At 40.6% G+C, this 21,241-nt stretch overlaps 2 protein-coding genes across 4 annotated transcripts in view; one reads left to right on the top strand and one right to left on the bottom strand.

The window, feature by feature from the left end:
* Nucleotides 1-2,766: 2,766 nt before the first annotated feature.
* LOC149833586 (uncharacterized) overlaps nucleotides 2,767-21,241 on the top strand; it is an 87,238-nt gene continuing 68,763 nt past the window's right edge. For all 3 annotated transcript variants that reach the window (XR_016432703.1, XM_090010884.1, XM_090010883.1), the window contains exons 1-5: nucleotides 2,767-3,154; nucleotides 3,810-3,937; nucleotides 4,270-4,402; nucleotides 14,330-14,486; nucleotides 14,603-14,681. Coding sequence is in view for 2 of the 3 variants with exons in the window: in XM_090010884.1 (XP_089867010.1) it covers nucleotides 2,995-3,154; nucleotides 3,810-3,937; nucleotides 4,270-4,402; nucleotides 14,330-14,486; nucleotides 14,603-14,681 (657 nt within the window). In the remaining variant the exon portion in view is untranslated. The remainder of the gene's footprint in view (nucleotides 3,155-3,809; nucleotides 3,938-4,269; nucleotides 4,403-14,329; nucleotides 14,487-14,602; nucleotides 14,682-21,241) is intronic.
* On the bottom strand, nucleotides 6,676-10,688 carry LOC149833587 (uncharacterized). Its single transcript, XM_090010882.1, has 2 exons — nucleotides 6,985-10,688; nucleotides 6,676-6,908 (listed from the first exon to the last, which is right to left on the bottom strand). Exon 1 carries the CDS (start codon nucleotides 9,666-9,668, stop codon nucleotides 7,878-7,880), a length of 1,791 nt encoding a protein of 596 aa, XP_089867008.1. The 5' UTR covers nucleotides 9,669-10,688; the 3' UTR covers nucleotides 6,676-6,908; nucleotides 6,985-7,877.

The raw sequence follows: 21,241 nt of genomic DNA, 5'->3' as shown, positions 1-21,241 counted from the left end.
CAAGTCCGGATCGGGTGAAAACACATGACACAAATTTTGTGCATTAAGCACTTGATTGCCCTCTATCAGGCCTTGAACCCCACAACTGGCAGGACTGTCCCAAGGATGGAGGGTGATCAGGTGCTTAATGCATAAATATTTGTGCAATCATATTGCTCCTGATCTTTTCGCATAGCTGACACACACTCATGCTTCCTCTCAAATGAAGTTACCACCACATAAGGCTGAGTGGTCAGTGTTTTTCTGACTTTGACAAGGGTTTCTTGTTATAAAATAAAAAAACAACTATATCACCTAGTCCAGCTTTGCTTTAGGCGGGCTAGACAAGTTGAGTGGCCTGTCCATACGGCTAGGTAGCAGTACATGAAAAAGACCGATACATGAGATTGGCAATAAAATGTTTATTATTTTGAACACTAAAATGGGTAAAAAATATAAAAAAGGGTATAAATGTGAGCCATGAATCATGGTGAATTTATAGAGAAAAAGCCCAAAGATGAGTGACCATTCTATTATTGATAAGTGGAGGAATGTCAAGAGATGAAATCACCCTCCTTCATTGTGGCTTACTTTCTAATTGGTGGCAATTTGGTTTTACAATAACAGACTCTTGAGGAGCTTACTTGGTAGCCGGCTGGTATCGTGAGTGCCACCGTGTTTTCTATCAATAATGGAATTGCTGGATCAGAATTGTGTAGTATGTTGATAGAACTAGTAGAGTGATTATTGAATTCTCAAGAAGAGACAGTCGCCATCCTAAATAGCAAACTTGAGGGATGCGGACGTCCAAACCTTATTATTCAGGAAGTGCTTCTCCATACTCTCTTCCAATTTCAAAGGATTCAAATTGTGAGAGCTCTAAAGTTTTGCAATTGGGTGGCAAGGGACTTGAGGTCCTTACATATTATTGTGATCTATTATACATTTTATTTTGTTCAATGATTGATAAGGGTCAACTTAACCCCACTTTGCTTAAAAAAAAAAAAAAAACTCAAATGCCACAAATGTTTAATAGGAGACATGACTTTTAAAACAATCAGTTTTTTTATTTGAAGCAAAAAGTTGATGAGAAGTAATTTAGGTATCCGTTAAAAAGATGGTAAGGGAACAAAATGAAATTGAGACAAAATGTTGGTGGTTACAAAACGAAATTGAAAATTCTTCAAGTGTCTTCTGAAGCGTCGTGTCATTTACAAAGACGAACTTCTCGTCCTTTTCTTTTTTTATCAGAATAAGACAAGAGCTTCTGGTCATGAATAACCTCACTGCTGCCTTTATATTATTTATATACACGACGTTGAACGCAAAGGAGAGTAAGGTCCTCATTTAATTCTTTGAATCACCTTAACTCTATTCTACCGAACAACAGCTGTAACGTGTGAGGCTATGAGTTGTGACCAGAATACAGCTCAAATTCCCATTTATTGTCTCCATCACCGGCTCCCAAACGGACACTTAAAAGATAAGACACTTGACCGGTTGATTGGCTGTCCTTGGGCACGGGGATGCATTTACGCGAGGGGTGTTATACAAGGACAACACAAGACATGACATCTGTTCTGTTTCTTAGCATGCCAAAGTAGCTGTGGGCCCAGAGAACAGAAGAAGTTGTTCCTGCATCCTGTTAAGAATATGCGTGTCGTCTCACTTTTGAGTACACAACGTATCGGCTGGTTGAGATGAGACGGGAGAGTTGTTGGAAAAAGCTCGTCATTGTCTACGGGAATGATGTACGACACAATCTTGATACTTCGGTCTTACGAAGCAAACCAATTCGCAACTCAAGACATAATCACCAGGACGTGCGTTATTAACCGTGCTACTTACCAAAGGGGGCTCAAGACCTGTGCCGGTTGGTGTTGTGTTGGGACGTTGAAAGTTCGGATTTTTATTGTCACGGGTATAGAATTTTTTTGCAAACTGGTGACACATTATACTGCTCAGTTTAAACTAGTTTAACAGTCAAAAGTCTCACACAAACTCATTTTTATGTGCCAAATCATTTTATTGGCCAAATGCACTATTTCGTGCGTAACACTATCCGGCACATCTTTTCTTAACGCATCACCATCGTGCTTTGATGAATAATCAAAGAGGTCATTTAAGTTTAAAAAAAAAAATAACGCTCACATCTAACCAACCAATCAATCAACCAATCCAAAAGGTAACGCCACACCTGTAGACCTCCTGATAGCATCACTCAACAAGGCCTGGCAGATTTGTAATGAACGAGGAAAGATTAATCTCAAGACTGCCCAACCTTTCGACCATTTGATAATGTTATGTCATAGCAAACAAAAGTACCCAGATTGCTTACCGATGTTTAGACATTCATTTGCCTAACTTCAAATCACAATACCCGATTAAAACTATTTAAGGTAATTTTTAAAAGAGTTAACGTTAACCCACATGTACCCTCGTGCATCCAAACTCTATGCGAGAAAAAATCATCTAATTTGAGAGATTCTTAAATAAATCTTCAACAAAAATGTCCTCTTATCCATTGACACTGCTTAACCAAAAATATTCTAAGTCCATACCATCACACGTCATCAAACCAATGACGATTACATTGTTCATTTAGATCAAGCCTAACGCATTCCACATGCTCCATTGGTATTAGTTGAGTCCAAAGATCCTTCTACCCACTTTCCCATGTACTCTCTCCTCTCTTCTCCTTGTTTAGATTTCACTTTTCGAGTCCCGTATGTCATTTTTTTCGTCATATAATAATAAAGTTGGATCAACAGCCGTTGATATCTTTTGGGGGTGGGTGGAGGAAGTGTCAGACCGTCCCTCTCTTGCCGCTAAAAAAAAAAATTGGGCGGTTGTTGAATTGCTCTCGCCATGGCGGGTCCGTCATAGCCTCTTACTGTTTTTAACATAGGGATTGATCTTTGTTTCGAACCGGTGGCTTCTGGTTTGTGCAGCAGATCACCCTACCGGCCGCAACCCAGCACCACCGCTACCTACCTACCATCACCACCACCGGCCATGGCTTCAACGGAAGGGCTGGTGCCAATTACTAGGTCATATCTGGCTCGATTTTACGACAAATACGAGTTTACCCCACTCTCTGACGACGTCCATCGGTTGTCCGCGGAGCTCCGTGAAGTCTCTACAGTTCTGCTGGATGAGGTTCACGCTTCCCCTGGTACGACCAGTTCTCTCTTCTCCTTCTTTCCTTCTTCTCTGGATCGTTTTTTTTCCCCCCCGATTTCGTTTCCCTACTCAGAGACGACTATCTCTCTCTCTTTATTGTCCGCCTTTTCTTCTTTTCGCTGTATCGCTTTTAGACGAATGGAAATCGGAATGAAAGAGCGCTGTTTTCGTAGTTTTGTTACATGAAAACCACGGGATTCCAAAATCAAATTTTGGTTGAAGGCCAGCGATTTGAGAGACGGAAATCTCTGTTCCTAATATTCTCCAGAGTTGAACGTATGCAGTCCGTGAGTTTGTGTTGGCGGCTTAGGGGAGTTTCCTTTATTGAGATGTGATTCCTAGTTTTATCCTTGTTTCAATTTTTCTCCTATGGGCGTTTGTGCGTCACCCCCTAGTGTATGCATCCACCATTTGATACATTCGCACACGAACACGCAATCTCTTGTTTGCCATGACTGATGTCTTCAATTGATTTTGTTGATGACTTGTTTCTTCCACGTCTGGCTGTGGCGGCCCTATTTCTTCTTTGAATCCTTTTGCTCCAGCTTTTATGTAGGCATGTCGTATAGTTTCTTTCCCCTGTTGAACTTAATGAAATATGTCTTTATTTTTCTCATCATTCTCTTTGTTCTTGTGCATCGTTTCAGCCGAGGAATCTGTTGTCCGTGAAGCAAATTTGGTTCCTCCACATAAAATCGACGAGAACATGTGGAAGAACAGAGAGCACATGGAAGAAATACTGCATCTACTGGAGACATCCAACTGGCCAAAAAAGGCATTAACTGTTTATCTTTCTCTCACTTATAATATGTTCATGCATTACCACCATACTCTTATTTTCCGCTTTCTTAACTTACAACATTGTTCCATGCGTCGCATGAACTTAAAGCGTGATTGATCCACACAGAAAATCATGGTCTTTGCTAATCCATACTCCATGTTGCATGCTTTGTTTGCTAACATTTATTATTAAGATGGAGCAGGGTCGAGGTTGATCTTTGGTGTTTCAAAATATTGAAAATTTACTCTGGTTGAATGAACTTCAGTTTTTCTATGGTCGTTGTCTTAGCCTAAATCTCATTTACTACTGGATGCTTGCCATTGCAGCTTCAACGACAAGAGACACATGAAGAGGTTGAAATCATTGCCATTATTGAAAAGGTTAAAACCAAATTACAGGAAACTTTGAAGACCTTGGAGTCTTTCCAGACAAAAAATGCTGATAATGTATTCTCAGTGGGTTAGTATCTTGTCTACCCATGCATTGCCCTCATTAAGACCCTCTTCATATGCATAAAGAACTAGATGTTGAAATGCAATGTGGTTCCTTCTGTGTGTTTGGAGAAGCTTCTTTGAAAGATATGACTCCACTGTGTCAAGGAGATTCCTTTTGTATATGTTGATTTTACTTTTGAGTCTTGATGCTTGCTAATGCTATGCTAACAACTTTTCCTTAGGTACATATATGATATCTGCTGCATCTTAGTTTCTTTTTTACATAATACACATAAATATGTAGGAACATCCAGGTGTGGGACGATGGTTGACTGATGCGTGACTAATTTATCTGCAAATTGTTTACTTCATATTCTCAGCATCATTGGGTGGCATTCATCATCTACATAACATTCATATCTGGTTGTGGAAAATGCGATGAACAACTCGTGGCTCAGCTCATGTTCGAGTCGTGAAAAGCTCCTTCAAACTCGTAAAAGAGGCTCAGCAAGCTGAACATGAACAACAGATGTTCGGCTCAGCTCGGCTCGTATATTCTCATTAGGTAGTAATGGATATATTTTTGACATAGAGACAGAGTGTACTGCAGTGTAGAATAAATGACTAAAACACTTGGCTTGCAAGCTATTAAAGTTCACATTTTTTTCCTTCCAACTATGAAACAATGTATTTATTTTGTAAATGTATTGTAGTGTAGAATAAATGACTGAAACACTTGGCTTGCAAGCAGTAGGTTTAAAGTGTACATACTATTGCTTCCAACTATGAAACAATGTATTTATTTTGTAAATGAGCCTGCTTAAGTTTGGGTTTGGGTCAATTGGTCTAAAGTTTAAATCCTATTGTATCCAGCTTTGAAGAAAAGGCTATGTTACATGGGTGCGGGTGCGGTGATGCAGCACTTTCAAAAAACTTGGGTGTGGGGGTGCGGGAGGGCAAATATATATATATAATTATATATATATAATATTATATATATATATATATAATATTATATATATATATATATATAATTTTTATATTCTTTATAGTCTATTTAGTGGAAAACATGCATTAAATTAGGTATCTTTAGTTTTATGTTTAAATGGGTTTCTAAAGAGATCCAATTAAAATTAATAGTCTCCAATGCCGATTCTTGATGATATACGATACAGAAGATGTAAGAAGAATACATATGTAGAATCTCCAATGCCGATTCACTCTGATGAAGAGACTTGTTTCTCATTTTCATTCATTAAACAAATGAGGAAAAAGGAGAAGAGAATGATATACAATGACGAAGGAAATGTGAATCTCTCTCAAACAAACAAACAAGCAAATAAATATATAATATTACTGATAAAAATGGTTTTCTATTTAAATATGAAAAACAATTGACACGAAAAAAAGAATGTGTGAATATATATTAGGTAAAAGGGTAGTAGCATTTGAACTGTTTGTTTCCTTATGCCTATTTTGATACCAAGAAGAAACTTGTTGCAAAAACCAACTATTTGTTAATCAAGATGGCAACTTCTCTTTGAACATTTAGAGACGAGGGGAGAGAGAGATTGAAGGAGAGAATGAGAGAGACAGAACGTATCGGACTTCGGTGGTAGCTTGAGGTCGTCGTCGGGGTCGGGAGACGGTGTCGGGGTTGGGAGAATAGGTCGGGAGGATTAGGCCAAAATTTTTTTGCCCTAATCCTCCTCTCTTCAGCCCATTTCATCGGGCGAGTTTTTTTTTTAAAGTCCAAAAGTTGGACATATATGACCCTGGGTGCATTGACCGCACCTAGGGTTGGGTTGACTGCACTCGGTGCCGCACTCGCACGCACACCTGCGTTGCGTCGCATCGACGCGGGTGCGGCACTTGGTTGGCCGAATCCCTGTGACATAGAGAAAATGCATTTTTTTGTGAACGAGCCAGCTTAAGCTCAAACTCATTATGAGCTTGAGCACAACTTGGCTCATCACAGGTACAAGGCAAGCTCGAACACCACAAACTCAGGTTGTTCGGCTTGTTTATATCAGAGTTGCCAGTCGAGGAAGCGGGAGCGGGAAGCGATACGGGAAGCGGAAGCGGGAAGCGAGGCACTTTCAAAAATTTAGGAAGCGGGAAGCGTGGGACCACTTAGGAGCGAACCGGGAAGCGTCTCGGAAGCGACATAGGAAGCGAACCGGAAGCGACCTAAGAAACTATAAATTTCTAAATTATAAATTATAAGCTACAATGTTCTAAACTCTAAGTCTAACCTTAAAATTAACATAATCCACTACTTCACTTCATCATGCAAGATTCAAAATAAAAGTATACCAAAAAAATATTATAAGACCATGACAAAAAAGTAACATAAAAGTTTTTAAGTTGGACAACTCCAACTACATCATAAAAAAAAAATAATAATTCAAGAGTTCATTAATCTGTCATCTTTCTCTTCCCCTTCAAGTCAGCAATAGATCGCGAACTTTCTGCATCATCACGTGCATCTTGTCCTCCACGTCCATGTCTTCTGCTCCTTCCTTCATTTCCTATAATGAATACGTTAAAAAGTTAAAATGTTCAAAAACCATAATTTAAAATATAAAAAACACAATATCAACATACCTTGCCTAGGTCTCCGGCTAAAGAAACGATCAATCCGACCATGAGGAACTGATGGTCGCTCTTGTATATCTGCAGTTCTACTAGCTCTGATGGATTGATTTGTATCCTCTTGAACTTCATTTGTACGTATAATTATTGGAGGTAATGGAGCTCTTGGATGTGCATCTTTATGTTTGGATTTGGAAATAGTGCTTGATTGTTGTGCACTATCATCCAAATCTCTCCATCGCATATCCTCTAATCTCAACGTATTTTCTTCTACAATAGGAAGTTCTGGATTGATATCCCATTTTCGACTAGGCCCTTCTTTATAGCGATTGTTGCACCTTTTATAACAAGAATATAAAATATGAATGCTAATAAACAATCAATGATAAAAAAAGAGAAAAAAAAATACCAAAACAAAAGTACAACACAGTTTAATTATACCTGTCAATCAATCGAAGATTGGAATGAATATACACTAAGGTATCAGCACGATCTTCATTGAGCCTATTTCTTTTAACATTGTGAATGTAACTATAGGTGCTCCACACTCTTTCTGCAGAAGATGTGCTAATAGGTTGAGATAAAACCTTAATGGCTAATGCTCTCAACTCCGGTGTATCACCACCATAAAAACGCCACCAATTAAGCACTGACATTGTAGGATTCAGTGCATCTATTCGTGCTGCATTTCGGCTAAATCTTCCACTTCTTGATGAAAAAGCCATAAGTTGTGACCTATAAAGTGTAGATAACTCTTCATTTCCAGAAGATATGACTTCAAGCGCAAGCATTGCACCGTCTAAGATATCATTATCCTTTTCTGCAAAAAAAAATGTTTAGTAACTATAACAAGAGAAATGCAAATGAAATAATAAAATAATTAAATCATTTAACTTTAAACTTTATTAAATAGATAGAATTAATTTTTTACCAGGAGAAACTCGTTTGACCCCTCCTGCTGCTGGGATTTTGAGATACTCCGACTCGTAATATTTTGGAGTAAGCATGTGGGCTAGACTATGGAGAGGCACATTCATTCTGTCCCATCTATTTGAGACAATCTTATGAATCTTTTCATATAAATCTGGTTGTCCTTTTAGATTGTCTTTGATTTCCCCCAACATGTTGTCCATGCCTTCATACACTTCACCAATTATAGGGCCTTCCTGATCACAAAATTTAATCATCTTGTAGATGGGTTTTGTAATCAATAATGCTAAACGTACAGAATCCCAATATTCTTCATCAAGAACAGTTGTTTCTGTTGTAAAAGCCCTTTTTTTCATAATTTCATCTGTGCATGATTGCTTCCAATTACTCCATCTATCTGAAATTACTGTGAGCCTTAAGCTCTCCCTCACATCAAGCAAGCGTTTCAAAGTAGTATAATGTGAAGCAAACCTTGTTTTTGCAATCTTTATTAATTCTAATTTTTCATTGCTTCTAAAGATTGCTAGTGCTTTTGAATGATTTGTGATATACTTCACAATTTCTTTACTCTGCAAATATGTTTCTCCCAACCAATGAAACTCATGTGCCAAATCCTTGAAGATCAAATTAAGTGTGTGCACAACACAAGGTGACCAAAAAATATACTTGTACGTTTGTTTTAATTCTTCACCTGCTAACTTGCAATTTGCTGCATTGTCTGTAATCACTTGCACTACATTAGAAGGCCCCACAAGTTTAAATCCCGTCTTCAAAAACTCGGCAATGTTTGCAGCTGACTGTTGCACATTAGAAAAATCGCTTGCATATAAGAACATCGAACCAAAACAGTTTGAGGCAAGTATATTTATCAAGTGTTTGTTCTTGATATTTGTCCAACCGTCTGAGACAATGGAAACTCCAAACTCCTCAAACTTTTCTCGAAATTCATTTAACTCCCTGTGAACACACTCTTTCTCACTGTCAAGCAACGTTGTTCGCGCTTTTTCATATGATGGGGGTTTATATCCGGGCACTTTACTAACTGCAGATATCATCTCTTCCCAATATGGTGATCGAAGCACATTGAAAGGTATGCCATTTGCACACAAAAATCTGATAATTTTGTGATCTACATCATCTCTTTCTACCTTTTTAAAGGTATCACGAATATCAACTGTTTTTTGGCTTCCACTAGATGATGTAGTCATACTAATAGGCTTCTTCGGAGTATCAATTCTTGATCTCCTCAACTCAAATGCACTTGATGAAACCTCCACTCGACGAACTTGCCTCTTAATTTTTTTTGCCAATTCTGCATTTTTTGCAACTTCAGGGCAAAAGGCAATCCCAACACTTTGTCCCTTTGGAGATCCCATGAGATGTGCAAAAACTCGAGTATATGACCCATGATAAATATTTTTGCAGTGCCTGCACATAAAAACTTGGGTTCCACCTTGCTTTCCTTGCCCACTCTTCTTTTGTTTCAATACATGGCGCCATAGCACTGTTGTTTTATGCATGCTAGGCGGTTCATCATCTTGGTCATCTTCAAAATAGTAGTCATCCAAGTCATATTCTTCTTCATCTTCCTCATCAAAAAAATTTTCGTTTCGGTCCTCAAACTGATATGGACAAGCAGAAGATCTCTTCTCGCCCTTCCCAACACCACTAGATGATTCATGCTCCAAATTGTACAAAGAATCGTCATCGTCATCAGAATTATCGTGATCATAGCTTGAGATGGTCATTAATGAAGCAAAGAACATGCAAATATATCTGCATCATAAAAGTATCAGAATCAACCTAAAACACTTAAAAAAAGCTATTATTAACAGTAAATAATGGAGAGTGAAGAACACAAAGCATGGGGATGTAAACAAAAGACTAAGCTAAAAAAGGGGGGGAAATTACGTGCAATCTGACTATCACTGAACTAAATACTCAAACAGGCACTTCAAGTTCTAATAAGAAACAAGCAACATAAATAACTGAGAATATAGAGAGAGAGAATAGTTTGATTGAACTGCTAAATCAGATCAAGAACATATAAATCCAGTTTTCTTTCAGGACTCCACTAAAGTTCAATACCCGACTCATTGGGAAATTCTCCAAGTACCCATCAACTTAATTTTGCACAAATGGAGAACATTAAAGTGCTACCAGCCTTGGCAAACATTGATCTCTGAGACAATAGACTTAGAACTGAGGTTCTAAATCATTACGGTTATCTTCTTCATGATAATGTTCATTTACTATTTGTACCAGCTCACATCCTCCAGCAGCTCTCAGCCTCTCACTGTACGTCGGACTGAAGAAATAGCTTTTAAAATGTGGGAACAGCACACTCAAATGCTCTCCAATAAAACAATAATATTGCATATTATACCCGTTATACACCAATTAGCAAAAAAATTATTCATCAGTGTAGAATAGTTAAGATCATTAAAACCATCAACAATATCATGTTATCTCTAATGATACTTCCACCCCATCCGGTGCACTGATTTTCTTTGCCAACTGATGAAGTATAAAATGAACTTCCACATACACTATCACCATCATATCATAAACAACTGAAGAGTTAAATAAGAAGCTACAACACATAATGGCCAATGCAAATTAACAATCCAGCAGCCAGCTATATCAGAAAAGTTTTGTGACGAATGCATACCATCTGTTTAGATAAGAAGTTAATATTACATTTCTTACGCTATCAATAGACTAGTATCATGGAGACAATAAAAAACAACCCACTGCTTCATGCAGAATGAATAAAAAAAACGGCTGCGATAATGAATTAGAAACTAAAAAAACTACAAACAAACCCTTGATCTACAGGAACAAAAAAACCCTTGATAGTTATGAGAAATAGACGAGTCAAAAACCACAGTGGTTGTCAACATCGTCTGAAAAAAGGGAGAAAGGGGGGAGGACATAGGGCCACCCTCTGTCCCTATCGCCCACTGTGAGGAAAAGAGGGGGCAGAAGATAGAGGGTGTTGCTCTGTCTCCACCCGGCACCAGCACCAGCACCAGCACCATGAAGAAAATAGTCATTGCCTCAATTTTCCATATTTTTTTGTTTTTATTTTTATTATTTTTTTCTTTTGACCACACTCGGTTTGGGTCACACCCAGATCAAGTTGGTCTGGGTGCAAACCCGCCAGACCTGGACTGAGTGGCAAACCTATCATATTTTTAAAGGTCATCTAAAAGGCTGCCAAGCTGATAAACCTTACTGTTTAGGGAGTGTTGAAAACAGTAAGATAGAATGTATAAAAGCTGTCGCTATTCTTGACAAAACATAATACACAGCCTCCTGTTTTCTTCTCCGTGGACGTAAGTTCCTTTGAACCGAACCACGTATACCTTTGTGTTTTCTGTTCTTGTTTTTTGTTTATGGTTTCAGAGCGATCTGTGTAAGAGTTGTGTCAGCACCATGGCCGCATCTTCATCACCTTCAAACCTTTACCCATATCCCTTCAATCTAAACATCTTTAACTTCGTTTTTCATAAACTCACCCAAGACAACTTTCTCTTGTGGAAGACTCAAGTTATGGCTCTTGTTGAAAGCCAAGACCTTCAAGGGTTTTTGACCGGTGAAGTTCCTATGTCGTCGGCCACTGTCTAAGAGAACAGTGAAGGAACAATTAAGAGTGCGTTGAATCCTACATATGTCGCATGGAGGCGTTCTGATCGGCTGTTGAAGGGCTGCATTACGAGTACATTGTCGGTTTGGGTCACACCCAGATCAAGTTGGTCTGGGTGCAAACCCGCCAGACCTGGACTGAGTGGCCTTGGTCGACTCAGTCTGGTTCAGAGTCTCCAGAGTTCAGACCCACACCAAGTTGGTCAGTGGTCTTTAAATGGCTAAGACAAAGGTCATGACCTCTGTCCGTGGACTCTCTCTTCCTCTCTCATGGCTGCTGGTGGCTGAGGCAAGGGCACCCCCCATGTTTCGCACTTCTTCTTCATGGTGCTGGTGCTGGTGCCGGGTGGAGACAGAGGAACCCTGATATACACCCTGAAAAAAAAACCCTGCGATAGATCTACACCGAGAGTGTTGCTGACTGGAGGGGAGCTCGCACGACAGAGAGATAGAGAGAGTGACAGAGCGTGAGAGAGGGGGATAGCGTACCTGAAGGTGAACATCTTCATCTTCGGAAGTCGGTGGAGGCCACCGGAATTTTTTGAGGTCGCCGGAACTCGGAGCTCGCCGAAAACTCGAGAGAGACTGAGAGAGAGAGAGAGAGAGAGAGAGAGAGAGAGAGAGAGAGAGGAGTCGGAACGCGTGAAAAAACAAAACCCTAAGCCCCTTTTGATTTTATTTTTTCACGGGTTTTATAAAATACCCATTTTAACCTCGGTAAAAAATATATTCATGTTTAAAAAAAAAAAATTTTAAGGGCAAACACGACCTTTCCATAATAGCGTCCCCCTTTAAAGGGGTACGCGTCCCCCTTTAAAGGGATACGCGTACCCCTTTAAAGGGGGACGCGCTTCCCTTTAAAGGGGTACGCGTACCACTTTAAAGAGGTACGCGTACCCCTTTAAAGAGGTACGCGTACCCCTTTAAAGGGGGACGCGCTTCCCTTTAAAGGGGGACGCGCTTCCTCAATTGAACCTGCGCTTCCCCTCGCGTTTCGGAAGCGCTGCGTTTCGCGCTTCCGAAACGCGTCCCGGGGAAGCGCGCTTCCCCTATTCTATAGGCGTTTCCGGTAACTCTGGTTTATATGCCTCTAGGGGCATATGTCTGAATCTTTGCATCTAACTTGCAAAACATACTCTTAATGGCCATTTATTTCATGGGAAGGGAAACCTTTTTCGCATGAAGAATGACTGCCTTTCTTGCCTACTCAAAACAAACAGCCCCACGAGAAAGCGTGAGGCCCACGTGCTGCCTATATGGGCCCTGCTTTTTTCTGTGGGTTTCAGCTATTTCATACAAAATGGCTTCCCTATTGGGAGGGGTGGGGAAACCATTTCGACACGCCCCGACACGGGTGCAGCTTCGGACACAGTCAACCAAGTGTCGGACTCGATCAACGCATCGGGGCCGAGTTCGTCCACATTTTGGACTCGGTCAACTTTGACCGAGTCTATTTTTATCCATTTTTTAGGGCAAAAGACGTATAAAAACTAAAAAAAAATCAATCTTTATATATATATATATTTAAAAATATATATATATATACATATATATATATATATAGCCGTGTTCCCGTGTCCAAAATTTTTGAAATTGCTCCGCACCCGTGTCGCACCCGCACCCATGTGACATAGCTTCCATCCCACATAATACCTCTCTTAGATTGGTACCTGCTCCATTGGATGTGGCGCATGATAATACATTCATTTAACTGCTTTTTGTTATTTTCCTTGTTGATTAACCTGCCACCACTCATCTCATCTTCTGCTTCTGCTTCATACTACTCTAGTGAAGTTTACTTGTCTATAAAGAATGACGAGTTATCTAAGATGGAACAAAACAACTATCTGAGTAATTTCTTTCAGACAAGCATGTAAGGAACTAATGTGCTCGTGGTTGATGAGGAGGCACATGATCTTTGTGTGTGCTTCTGAATGCTTCAAAATTTTTTGTAGCTCTTTTAAGACGGGTCTGATGCTACTTTTCAAGAGTTCCATCAAAATGAATTTCTTACTCAAGAAGTCAAACTTGTTAGTACTTTGATACTTTCCTTTCTTCAAAGAGAAATACATGCCAAGGTTCTAGTGGTATGCATTAAGGAAGTGCTTTCTGATTGTCTTTTAGCAATTATTGTACATTTATTATAAGGGAGATCTGTTATTAATAACATAACCAATACTAAAGCTATATAGTATCTACAAAGAAGCAACTGCCCTGTTTTCCTTCTTAAGGTCATCCATAAAAGCCTTCAGCATGTGGGGTTTAAGAATTTTCTCTTTGGCCTCCAGAAAATGGTGTTTGATGAGGCAAAGAATGGTTGCATATGACCACGTTTTGTTTTCCCTCTATACACTTTCTTTCTATTGAATGCTAATCCTCTTTGGTAGCTTAACATTCAACCAGTAAGAAGTCTGCCCATCTACGCTACAATTATTCTTTATCCATAGATGCGTACTGGTTCTGGACCTTGGCATTTGCACAGAAAGGAAGCTGAGATTTTTTATTTTGTTTGGAGGTAATAGCGCCATAAACTGTTTGAGGTTTGACATTATGGGGTTTTATGTGGTCACTTAACGTTAGGTTTTTGATCTGGTTGAAATAATTTTTTATGCCCAGGGTAGCAAATCTAATGTTTCGCTTGGATCCATTTGGAAGAAAATTATAATGGACATATGCTTTTCCTTTTCCCTAGTTTTATGCATAAAATAATTTATCTCATCATTCTGTTGCTAAGATACTGTGGTGATAATTGATCAGGGATCTGTGAATATGTTTGCAGTTATGACCTACATGCCTCAAGATTTCCGAGGTACTCTAATCAGACAACAACGGGAACGCTCAGAGAGGAATAGACAAGCTGAGGTTGATAATCTAATTAATTCTGGTGGAAGCATTCATGACCGATATGTCTTACTATGGAAGCAACAAATGGAGAGGTGGGACTTTGTTATTTTCTGCGCATGTTGTGGATGTCCTCTTGATACATATTTTCATAGTTATTAAGTACTGAATTCTTGTTTTGTCTCTTTTTCTCCTTTTGTTGTCATTTCAGAAGGAGACAATTAGCTCAACTTGGTTCAGCTACAGGTGTTTATAAGACACTTGTAAAGTACTTGGTTGGAGTGCCTCAGGTTTATGCATTCATGCTGTCAATTGTTTCTGTTGGAGACATTATTGACTATGGTGTATACATTGTCCTGTTTACTTCTAAAGCATCTGCCTCCATTTTCCTTGTTATCTGATGCATAGATTGACATGCTCTTAATGTCCTGTTAAACGTAATGTATTGGGGAGCTTTTCAGGATTCAGGACATTTTTAAGAGTTCCTAAATTCTGTTCTCTTGAGGCATCATGAAGAAGTCCGCTATTTGTATATCTACAGTGGCATAAAGGAAAGGGGTGTGAACAATATGCAGTAAATGTTAAAACAGTTTGGTTCTTGTGGATCTTACACTGCTGTGATGTCATACTTTTTGCCATGATATAGTGGAGAGGGAGTTATCCCATGAATCACAAGTTATTTACTGTCAAGTTGATGCAGAGCAGGATGGACCCAGATCCATACAGCAAGCAGAGTTTGTCTCGGGTCCGGGACCGGACCCGATACCCGGATCCAGCTGAAGCCTTTTAAATAGCCCAACCTAGGGTTGCGTGCGGGGGACTATTGGAAAATCACAAAGCTCTCTTTGTTATTTTTTTTGCCGCACGTCCTTTACTGTTTTCTTTGTCATTTTGTGTTTGGTTTCTTCTATCAGTCTGAATACTTTATTATTGTTCTATCAGTCATTGTTTTTTTTCATTCCCTGTTAATAGAATCAATCTGTGGGTGTCATTATTTGATTCTTCGTTTAAATACATTGAGTTCGATTCCTTGTTCCAAGCTTCTCTTTTCATTGTTTCACATATTTCTATGTTATTTACGCTGCACGATTGTGCATCGCACGAAGCCATCAGCGTCAGCCCCCTTTGTGTGACCATTGCGATTTCCCCCCTTTTCGCTGCATCAAGTGCATTTCATCTGTGTTATTTTGCTGCCGCACGACTGATCGTGCGTTGAGACATCAACATCAGCGTCAACGTCAGGCCTGTTACGTGGTTGTCACTCTCTACCACTGTGTCGAGAAGCATCAACGTCAACATTGTTATCGTGAAAGCACCGTGCCCTCACTGCATCAAAGTGGTATCAGAGCCTAGGGCTCCTCCTTCGACAACGTGATGTCTCATGAAGCGAGGACCGATCTGGCACGTGGCAATGAGCATGAGGAACCCATCGTTGAAGATTCAGTGCTGCGGGTGCTTGACGTGGTGACTACGATTCAGGAAAATCTACAGCGCGTCAGCAAAGAGGTCGCCGGTTTGTCGAGACGCATGGACGGAATCGAAGAACGACTTGGGGCCATCGAGTCGTCTGGAGAAGTGCGCGCGACCTCCATGCTAAAAGCGGGATCGGGAGTGGGTGACGGTACGAAAAATCAAACAGTTGCCGCCGCAGCCGAAGCCGGCCAGCCGATTCCTCGTGGTCGCACTGCCACCCCGAATCTGGTACTTTCCCTAACGACAGACTTGGTCACGACTCCTAACCAGCCTCTCGGTGCCTACCAGACCAAGCACGGGGCTTTGGCTGTGCCTCCCAGCGTTAGCTGGGGTGCGCAGGTTTGGCCTCGTGCCCCAACACCAGTGCCGCAACCTGGGTTTGGCTCGCCAGGTCCCAACGTGACTCTGGGCCCGATTGCTGGCCCAACCACTTTAACCCGAGTAGGGACCGACCCGGTCCACTGTCCCGGGCCTGCGCGTAGGGGCACTGTTACAGGCCATCCACTTGCAGGGAGTGGCGGTACCCAGTGGGTGCCGAGCTTGTGATATCGGGCCCCCGACCTGGGTCCTAGGGACCATCCTTTGGGTCCCAGGGAGCGGGTCCGGGCCTTGAACTCATTTACCTGACCTACCCAGTTGGGTCTGGTTTGCGGGTCGCCCCGAACCAGATCCATCATCCAACCTATTAATTTTGATCCCCAATTCAGATCCCCAGCCGACCCAAGCCCATATCGGACCCGGACGGAGCTCCAACTTGAACTTGAGCCGGGTCAACACCAGACCCATCCTGTTATGGATCAAGGATCGAGTTCAAACCAGACCTTCTCACACCCCAACTCGATCCATGATCCTACCTACCCCATTCTGGGTCTGACGAGTAACTTAGGACTGGACCTGATCCATATCCAATCGGGCGAATCATCCCAATACTACATGTTGAGAATAGGTGGTTTAAGTTTAAATCTTCTTAGTTTGAAGGTTATTTGAATTTTTTATTTAATAAGGGACTTAGATGTAATTTATTCTTCTGGCCTCTCTTTATTTAACATAGAGAGCAGCCCTAATGTGAATTAACGAGTTTCTCTTCCTGTGCAGCCATCTCTCTCTCTCTCTCTACCTAGGGTTCAGTGCATCTCTCTATATGGTATCAGAGCATCGATCGTGGGAGCGAATCGATCGTGATCAAACTACGATTAATCTACACCAACGAATTTTTTTTCCAGGCCAGCTGTTTGTTTTTCTGTGTAAGATCTAATAACAGATCTGGGATTTGACCAAGGTCATGGCCCAAATCTGTCATCAGATCTAAGGGAACAGGATGCGTGCTGCTGGTCGTGGATGCGTGCTCCTCGTTTTCTATTTTTTTTCTTGCCGTGATTCCCTATTGCCGTGATTCTCTGTTGCCGTGATATCCCTGTCGTGAGTTTCTGCCGTGATTCTCTGGTGCAGAGTTTGTGGCTTTAATTCCCTGTTGTCGAGCTTTATTGCCGTGATTTCCTGGATTTCCTGTCGTGATGTTTTGTTGCCAAGTTTTATTGCCGTGATATCCTGATGTTTGGGCACAACAACAATCTTCTTGTCGTGTTTTTTTTTGTTTTCGTGATTTCTTGTCGTGACTTCCTGTTATTTGGAAGAAACATCAATCACACTTGTTGTGCTGTTGCTGGTGATTGGGATATGACTGTCGAGCTATATATGTATGGGAGCAGCCTCTATGATTCAGTTTCTGCATATGCATTATGTTGGTCGTGATTCCCTGTTGTGCTGGAAAAAAAAATTAGAACTATTATTCATGTTTGTGGGCTGCTGTTCACTACTGTCGTGGAAACTGCAGGCTTGATTCCCTGCTGTGCTGGGAAAATACGCTTGTTGTGGGCTGCTGTCTCTTACTGTCGTGTTTTTTGTGTGTGTGAACAATTGCTGGTTGTCGTATCGGTTGATGTGTGAGTGTAACACACGCTATTCCCTGTGTTGATTGAAGTCTGTCCAAATTTTTATCTCTGCTGAAACAGAAGTATATCTTCAGTATGGCTGAAACTTCGAAATGTGATTCCAAATTGGAACATATTGGAGAATATAAGGCATTTGCCAATCCCTTTTCGTATGACTCTTCTGTAAGGTTGAATGAAACTAACTATGCCAGGTGGTCCAGAACGTTCATGATGTCGGTATCTGGACGTCGTAGAAAACATATCTTGTTGGAAGACGAACCCACTGAAAAAGTGGCAAAATATGTTACCTGGGATGAAGATAATGACATAGTTATGTCATGGATCATGAATAGTGTCGAAACCCATATTGCAGATGATTTAATTTACTATAATGCAGCCAAACAGATGTGGGACAATCTTAGAGATATGTATTCACAAGAGACTAATGTGAGTCGTATCCTGCAAGTCGAACAGGAGATATATAATTTACAGCAGGGAGATCAGACCTTAGCCCAGTATTATGGATCAGTAAAAGTTGTGTTTGAAAGATTCAATGCTCACAAGCCTCTTTGTTGTTCGAAGCAGAAGGATCATCAAGAACAGACTATGGTTGCTCGGTTTCTTATAGGTTTATCTTCAGAATTCTCTGTTGCAAAAGTCCAAATGTTGACTTGATCAGATGTACCTACTCTTGCTGATGCATACAATCGCCTGAGTAGACTTGCGATATCTCTTCCACAATCACAGCCTGTGACCCAATCATCTGCTCTAGTTGTCTCCTCTGGTTATGGGCGTAGAAATATTCAGAATATCAGAGAACGAGGTCGTGGACGAGGTATGAGAGGCAGAGGAAAGCTTCAATGTACATTCTGTGGAAAATATGGACATTTAGAAGATCGGTGCTGGGATAAACATGGCCGGCCAACCTCTTCATCAAATTCATATGCTCCTAAAGCAAATGTTACTACTCTCGAGGCAACAAAGGTACAGGAAAATATATCTGCAAGTGACAGTAATATCACCCTCAGTCGTGCTGAATATGATGAGCTGATAGCTCTTCGTCCTGTGAGTTCCACCCCTCCTGTAGCTGGTGTTGCCTATTCAATCAAAAATCATTTTCATCCGACTGACAGTAAGTGAATTATTGACTCTGGTGCATCTAGACATTTGTGTGGAAATTCTCTTGTTTTTTCAGATCTAAAGGATATTAATGCTCATCGAAGAGTCTCATTAGCCGATGGGAGTTTCTCCTCGGTTGTTGGTTAGGAAAATATTTCTATATCCTCCTTATTACAGTTGCAAAATGTTCTTCATGCTCTAAACTTTCCTTAAAGTTTACTCTCTCTTAGTTGCCTTATAAAAGAACAAAACTGTAGAGTAATATTTGATCCGATGGGTTGTTATTTTCAGGATTTGCTGACGGGGAAGAAGATTGGTGGAGGCTATGAAGAAAATGGAGTTTACTACCTATATCATCCAATGGGTAATGTTCATGCTGCCGTGGAACATTCATTCAGTCCTGTTCAGTGGCATCGTCGTCTTGGTCACCCTTCATTGTCAAAGCTTCGTTCGGTCTTTCCTCAAATTCCTTCCACCACATCTTTTCAGTGTGAAGCATGTTAGCTGGGCAAACATCATCGAGGTTCGTTCCCTTCGAGTCAGAGTCAGTCTAGTAATAAAGTGTTTGAACTTCTTCATGCAGATGTATGGGGTCCTAGTAAGATTCCTACTAGGACTCAGTGTCGATACTATCTAGTTATTGTTGATGACTTCTCTAAGTTGTCATGGGTCTTTCTAATAAAAGAACGATCTGAAGTTCCAAGTATTATCAGATCCTTAATTCTTGAAATAAAAACTCAGTTTGAATCCATTGTCAAGATTGTTCGCACTGATAATGCTCTTGAGTTTAAATCAAAAGTTCTGTTACAATTTTACCAAGATCATGACATTCAACCTCAAACTTCCTGTGCCTATTCATCTCAACAAAATGGGGTGGCTGAGCGAAAACATAGGCACCTGCTTGATGTTGCCCGGACCATTATGATTCAATCTAATGTTCCTGCGTTATAGTGGGGTGATGCGATTACCACTGCGTGTTACCTGATCAACCGCATGCCTTCTTCTTCCGTGGGTGATCAAATTCCATTACATATCCTAAAACCCAATTCCCCACTCTTCTCTTTCTCGCCCAAAATATTTGGATGTGTTTGTTTTGTACACAAACTTGGCCCTGACCGTGATAAATTAGCTGCTCAAGCTACAAAATGCATATTTATAGGTTATCCCAAAAATCAAAAGGGATATCGATGTATTGATCCTATTTCTCGCCGAGAGTATGTCAGTGCGGATGTATCTTTCTTGGAATCCACTCTATATTACTCTAGTACCTGTTCCCCGCTGCAGGTTGATCCAGCTGAGTCTTTTCCATTACCTATACCTCCTTTTCCTTTGGAATCCGTGCCCTCATTACCGAACCAACCTTCATCCTCTTCTAGATTTCATAATCCAACATTGGTATATGTGCGTAGAGCTCTACCTTCGCAAGTGCCTTCATCTTCTTCTTCCCCTGAGGTAAGTTCTATTGACAATAGTGATCTTCATGATGATAACAGACCTATTGCTCTACGAAAGGGGACACGACAATGTACCTTATATTCCATATCTCATTTTGTCTCCGATGCCAGAATTGGAAATCAAATGAAGTCTTTTATTTCAGCCTTATCTGCTGAAACTATTCCTCTGAACTATCAGCAGGCAGAGCTTGATAATCGTTGGAAGCTGGCTATGCAAGAAGAAATGGATGTTTTAGTATCTCAGCATACATGAGATCTAGTTGATTCCCCAGCAGATGCTGACATTGTTGGATGTAAATGGGTATATACAATAAAGTACAAATCTGATGGTTCTATTGAAAGGTACAAGGTCAGATTAGTAGCAAAAGGGTATACTCAGACATATGGTATTGATTTCTTTGAAACCTTTTCTCCTGTTGCACGGATGAGTACCATTCGCCTTGTTCTCTCAGTAGCTGTTCAACATGGTTGGAGCTTGTACCAATTAGATGTGAAAAATGCATTTCTATATGGGGATCTATCTGAGACCGTTTACATGCAACAACCTCCAGGATTTGAGGTTGAGGGGGAGTGTCAGAAGGTGTGTAGATTGAGAAAGGCGATTTATGGCTTGAAACAAAGTCCTCGTGCATGGTTTCAAAAGTTGTTTGAAGTGATGTCACACTTTGGCTTTAATAGGTCAGCAGCCGATCATACACTATTTATCAAGAAAACTAGCTCTCGCATAGTTGTTATGGTGGTATATGTGGATGACATCATTCTTACAGGAGATGATGTGAAAGCTATTGAAGCCACAAAGGCTCATCTTCAAAAACACTTTGTTACAAAAGACCTTGGTTCACTCAGGTATTTTCTGGGTATAGAAGTTGCCAG

This window comes from Nuphar pumila, chromosome 6 (genome assembly GCF_984573655.1).
Source record: "Nuphar pumila chromosome 6, dmNupPumi1.hap1.1, whole genome shotgun sequence".
Classification (NCBI taxonomy): domain Eukaryota; kingdom Viridiplantae; phylum Streptophyta; class Magnoliopsida; order Nymphaeales; family Nymphaeaceae; genus Nuphar; species Nuphar pumila.
Note: the sequence above shows the minus strand (reverse complement) of the source record. Positions and strands in the feature narration are given on the sequence as shown.